The sequence below is a fragment of the Micropterus salmoides genome, unplaced genomic scaffold, assembly GCF_014851395.1.
Source record: "Micropterus salmoides isolate LMB-PRFRI ecotype aquatic unplaced genomic scaffold, ASM1485139v1 Ms_hic_scaffold_17, whole genome shotgun sequence".
In the NCBI taxonomy this organism is placed as follows: domain Eukaryota; kingdom Metazoa; phylum Chordata; class Actinopteri; order Centrarchiformes; family Centrarchidae; genus Micropterus; species Micropterus salmoides.
This window is the reverse complement of record NW_024040817.1, coordinates 20,726,047-20,732,364: the sequence shown is the minus strand read 5'-3', so window position 1 is coordinate 20,732,364 and position 6,318 is coordinate 20,726,047. Positions and strand designations below refer to the sequence as shown.

The window sequence follows — 6,318 nt, the reverse complement described above, 5'->3', positions numbered from 1 at the left end:
ATGAAAACCATTTTAACACTGATCCAGACATCCCAACCAGATCATGAGTCTATTTATTATAATATTATGATCAGTATCAAAGCAAATGAAAGGTCCAAGAGAACCAAAACTATGTATTCCTTAGAGTTAGCTGACATCAGAACTTTGGCTGTGTTCGAAACGGAAGGCAGTTGCCTCGTTGCCTCTCTACCGTAATAGACAGCTGCCTCAGAAGGCATCACTTTCAAGTGAAGGCAGCTACCTAGCTATTGAAAAGCCAAACGGCTAACAGACGCCTCAGAAATCATACTAAACAAACTTGGTTGGTTACATTCACAGGCTGATATGATACTTCAGTGTTTAGTTCTCGCTAGCTTTTCAAAAATCGAAGCGAGAAAACTACTAAAAACCTTTAAAAACGTATATTTGTGTACAAATTGTCCCCATCTTGAACAGTTTTCGAAAGCTACAGTGGCCGCAGCCGCGCTGCTTTATGGGTAATAGTGAGGGTCAATGCTGCCTTCAAAACTGGCCGTAACTGGGGCAGCTTGAAGGCATCGCAGGAGACAGGAAGAGATCGTTTGAGCGGCGGTTTCAAACAGCCCTCGATGCCTCGCTGTCCTGTTAGACACCTTCTTTAAGTAATGCAGTTTCTGTGGGATGCATTTTACATAAAACATTTTTTAAGGACAGGCTTAACAACAGCATGTTTAAAAAAACAAGGAACAACACCAGTTAAAAGTGAAGTATTAAGCAACTCTACAATACAGGGGTCAATAGAATCAAAAAATAGCACGTAGGGAGAACATCCATAGGACAAGATTAGGGTTTCAATGTATGTAGTAGAGAGGTGATGTCATGTAATGTGACAGGTTTAAAAGAGGACCAAGAATGAGCAGGTCACATGCAGAGTTCTGAGAAATTGATGGTGAGATGTTGGCCCTGACATCTCTGTTCTTATTTACAAAGAAGTGAAGGAATTCATTACAGTCCGATTTAGGAGACACAGGATTGTGCTTATTTTAGGATATAAGCTGAGAAAAGAAGTGAGTTCTCACAATTCTCAGCATCTTATTTAAGGTAACCATATAGTTTTTTTTTTTTCAAGACTTGAAAAATCTGGTGCCATTTTATCTAAAATAGCTAAGCACTGATTATTAAAAGACTGGATAAAAACATCTGCATCACATCAGTGAACACGGGTCAAACAAGCAGAGAACCTCTGATCATCAGCATCATGATTGATAATCCGCCTTTGGACCCTAATTCTCAGGGACGGAGGATCCAGAGGAGACCCACCTTCATAAAAGTTATTAGCAAACATGTAAGGAGCCTAGCTAATTAGGATAGCTATGTTAACGTTAGAATACAGCTGTCGAAGTTAGCACGTATACATAGCTTGTGGTCAAGAGGTGCGTTCGAGAGGACTGTGGCTGACTTTTGCTGACTTGAAAGTCTGTGAGCTGCAGGCGACTGCAGGGGTGGGGTATGAAAACAGTAGCCTGTAGCCATGCAAGCCCAACTTACCACACATCTCCACAAACACACATCTACTACTTATGCTACATTTGTGTACAGATGGTGAAATAATATAAGCAGTAGGCCTACCGTATGTAACAGCAAGGGCATCACTTTGGGTTGAAAAGAGGTGGTGATATAAGGTTTGAGAATAGGGGTGATGAAAGACTTTGGTCACGAGTACAAGAGCAAAAGACACTATTTATAAGAAGTATTTGATGAGGTTTTAAGATTTTAAACTCTTAATCTCCTGCTTAGTTTTTTTAAGAGTACACATAGCCTACAAGAAGACCAGGGGTCTCCGTCTTACCGATTCCAGCAACATCCATGAACACAGAACATTGCAGAAAAATGTCTTCGCACACACTGCTCTCAACATTGGAATACACGTGAATAAAAACATTACTCACTAGCCAACTTATTTCTGCTCTCCTTGCCTTTCCTTCTAATATTTCCACATAAGCACTGAACATACACCTCTGCTGCAAAGACAGAGGATCGCCCTTTTTCCCTCTCCCTGTATTTGTCGCCCTGTTGGCCAAAATGACACAGCACTCGCAATTTCCACCCGCAGGTGTGTGGAGGAGGCTTGTTAATGAGGAAGCAAATCGAAACCGAAACCAAAATTGTACCCAGTTGCACCTGCAACAAAGTGTTCACTGTTGCTTTACCTGGTCCGTGCTTGTGAAATATCCACCGTCTGAACCTTATAACGTAATGAATGATCATTTCCCTCAGTGTTTCTCTGCAAAATGCTTAAATGGGTCGCCAAATATAGTTAATGTACCTCAACGGCTGCCCCAGTAAAGCTGATGTGTGGGAAACACTGATGAATTAACATCAATCGGACTGGCCCACCCCAAAACAAATAGTGCGGCCCATCTGGCATATGCCAGAATCTGGCCTTGGATACGAACTAAACCATAAGAATGCGTTTTTGAGATAAACCAATTGCATACAACTTATCTAAAAGTAATAGTGATCCACCAAATCAAAAGCTTTCTTGAGATCAATAAAAAATAGCCCCTGTAAGATTACCTTTATCAATGCTGAAAACACATCATTAGTTTTAAAAGAGCAGCAGTTGTTGAAAGATTAGGTCTAAAACTGGATTGAAATAGTGAAAGGATAGTATTGGTCTTAAGATGCTGTGACAATTGATTTAATATTAGTTTCTCATATACTTAAGCAGTAGAACAGATTATTAATGGGACCGATGTCTGAAGTGTTTGTAATGGCTTTTCAACTGTTCCTAAACTGTTTAGGATTTTTTAAATTATTAGAGAGACATTCTTTATAATAATTAGATTTTGCGTTCTGGGTCATGGTCTTAGAAATATTTCTTAGTTGTATGTTAGTTGAGAGGAATTTCTGCAGGTGAAATTTAAGACAGTAGTTCACAGTGGCTCCCTTGATCTGCAGGAAACCTCTCCAGACCAAGGAGTGCCAGGATTTTGTTACCTTTGGACAGAACCATATCAGCCTCTTCCTCCTGTTTGCAGCCTTTTTAGTAAACTAAGCTAACAGACTGCTGACTGTAGCTTCACATATAATAATCAGTAGATGATGGACAGAAAAAATGAACAAATATCTAACTTTACATGAACCTGCAGGACACAGAAAGCTGTGAATGAAATGTCATTATGTTTACTGGATAAGGCTTTAATTCTAATTCTCCTAATAGTAGCATACATGTTTATTTTGCACAATGAATGGAGATTATCATTATTATATATATATATATATATATATATTAGTAAAAGTCATTTTGAGATGATCAAAAGGGGTTGGGAATACTCCAATTGATCAACAATTGGAGTGAATGTCCAACATTGATGAAAATGAAGATTAGTAAAATGACTTCTTGACACACACACATGAAAAGTATACATTTGTATCTTTATTGTGGAGGTCTAATGCATGTCAACAGAGCAACAGGTTACATTGACCAGGTTGAATCATGACATATGTAACTATCCCAGTTACTGAGGACTGGTTATGTGAGATACACAAATAGAGGTACGATTCATAGAACATGGGATGTCATTCCATTTCAGATCAATCACATAGTTTATGTGAACACAATGTTCATTTCCCCTCGCGTTGTCTGGCTGTCCGGCACTCCAGATGTCAAAGTCCACTGCAGACCCATCAGACCACATCCAGCTGCCTTCTTTGTGGACATCACTGAGTCCGATCCAGCTTCTTGCCTTCACCTCGTGGTCAACGTTTTTGGTCAGGGATTTGACAAAGTCCTCTTCCTCCAGACTGTGGATGGACACCAGGTTGGCTCCCTCTGACACACAGTTCAGCTCTGCATCAGCCCAGGTCATTGGTGTGGCGACGTATTTGTAGTAGCGGCCGTTGAAGCTTTGCCAGCCAGAGTTGCCAGGCTGTACTCTCACTTGATGGTCATCTGAAGCAGACACAGCACCCAGAGCCAGACCAAACAAGATGAGGATCAACAGCATGTTGGTGTCAGAGACTCTGTCCAAGTCTTCGGAGTATGTGATCTTCCCGTTTGGATGTTATCAAATATCTTGCAGACACAGTTGAAAGGCCACTTTCTTTTATACGCTTCAGAGAGGGTGTGTTTTTGTTAATGTTGGTGTAATATCATTGGTCAAATGTCCTTGGCAAACACTTTCAGTTGGAAACAACTACACGGTATCTGAACACGAGCCAAGAAAAACCACAAGCTCGCCCCAGAGATGTCACATAAAACATAGAATTTATTCATTTCACTAATAATTGACGTAGTAAAATACAGCTTTACAAAATGCATGTGGCTTCAGCTGTCAAAAGATTGAGGGAACACAAGGTGAGCCGTATTGCTTTGTGGTTGACTAACATTTACAACTGATGAATAATAACAACATACCAAACATGCGCATTGATTTACACATTAACAATATTACAACAGTACAAAGCTTCAGTGTGTCCTCTCTTTCACCGTGAGCTTTTTGTTTTGTTTTAACATACAAACAAGAACATTGCTTCAAACATTACTTTTACACAGTCATGACAGTGGACGTTAAAACACTAAATACACCTTCCTGTTGGTTTCCTGCACTGGTAGACGAAGTACACAAATCCTGTACTTGAGTAAAAGTACAGATACCCGTGTTTAATATTACTCCACTAAAAGTAGAAGTCTTTTATTTAAATTTCTACTCACAGTCTCACAGTACAAAAGTACTTGCTTTTAAAAATACTTAAGTACTATTTCAGGGGTTTCGGACATGGCAAACTTTACTATTTATTAAACAGGTAATTATTAACACATTTATTATTATAACATTTATTAACATTTATTATAAACAGGATGTTCTTTCAATAATAATAAAATAAAAGTTACTCACGTGTGTGTGTGTGTGTGTGTGTGTGTGTGTGTGTGTCAGTGGTGGATGAAGAATCCAGTAGAAATGAAAGTACTATGACCACACTGTAACTGAGGTGGTGATGGCACAATGGATAAGACAAATACCTTTGGTGTGAGAGGTGCGGGTTCAATCCCCCACTGTGGCTCATCTACCATTGTGCCCCTGAGCAAGATGCTTAACCCCTAGTTACTCCAGAGGCGTGCGACCTCTGACAATGTATAGCAATTGTAAGTTGCTTTGGATAAAAGCGTCAGCTAAATGAATAAATTGTTTTAAATGTTTCTTAGAAATGGGAGGCCAACGGACAGGACCTCCAGAGAAACAGGAACATGCAGTTAAAATCAGCAGCTGAAAAATGCTGATTCCAGCAATGAACTAGTAAAATTTGTGCAACCTTCTGTGACAGCCTCTCCTCCACATTCTTGCATTGTGCATAAAAGAACAGAAAAGGAAGCAGGTGTAGCAAGACCTGCACAGAACTATTGCAACTACACCACCTAGGGGAATTTCGCCCACAGTAAATTCTACGCCAAATGTTAATATCCTAAGAACACACAAATTCATCAAGGAGGGTTTTCATTCAAAAAACTATGAAAATCTTTATTTAAGTAATCATAAGAAAATACACGATTCTAAATTGCCACACGTCAGATAATACTACATAAAATTAGCACACTGACAGGAAAGGGGGAAAGGGAGCAGGGCTGTGGCATACCGCGAAGCGGGGGAACCCAAAATAAGGTAAATCATTTTGGGTGACAGGAAAAACCTTTCACTACCGGCCTGTGCAACTTCTCAGCCGTGGCAGGGAGAGCAAGGCAAGACCAATGACAAGTGGAAAAGGAACAGACACTTAACCCTTGTGCTTTGTTGACCAAATTTTCTCTTTACTTCTGACCCAATTAAAACCAAATATGTCTTTATATAAGGGCAAGACTGAATGTTTAGGCCAGGGGCGATTCTAGGATCAGACCTGTAGCGGTGCTCAGCCCCTAATGAGAATGTAGCATGCGTACAATGTCTTGCAAAAGTGTTCACTGATTGGTGGAGAGTATAAGTAGGCCCACTAGAGAGGAGCTGTTGCGGAGCGGGTCAGTGAAGGGCGTCACTTTGTGTTGAAAAGTGGTGGGGACATTAGGGTTCAGGTTAGAGGGATGATTATACATTTGGGTCATGAGAACAAGACAAGAAGATTTTTAGCACTATTTAGTAGATTCAGTATTTGATGCAGAAATATATGTGCGGAGGGTCTGGGGGTCCTCCCCCAGAAGATTTTGAGCATTAAACTTGTAATTTCCTGCATTCTGGAGACATTGTCTGCTCCAATTTACGGTGGGAATGTCTGTTTTTATATGAAGGAAAACTATATTGCATTGCATGTTTTCTTATTGTGTAAATCAACATTTCTCAAAGCATTTTCATTTGTTAGTTAACATTT

General features: G+C 39.9%; 1 protein-coding gene across 1 annotated transcript; it reads right to left on the bottom strand.

Annotated features, from left to right (window-relative positions):
* Window positions 1-3,377: 3,377 nt before the first annotated feature.
* LOC119908074 (lactose-binding lectin l-2-like) lies at window positions 3,378-4,048 on the bottom strand. Its single transcript, XM_038725811.1, has one exon. The coding sequence runs from the start codon at window positions 3,966-3,968 to the stop codon at window positions 3,480-3,482; it is 489 nt and encodes a 162-aa protein (XP_038581739.1). The 5' UTR covers window positions 3,969-4,048; the 3' UTR covers window positions 3,378-3,479.
* Between the last annotated feature and the right edge of the window lie 2,270 nt (window positions 4,049-6,318).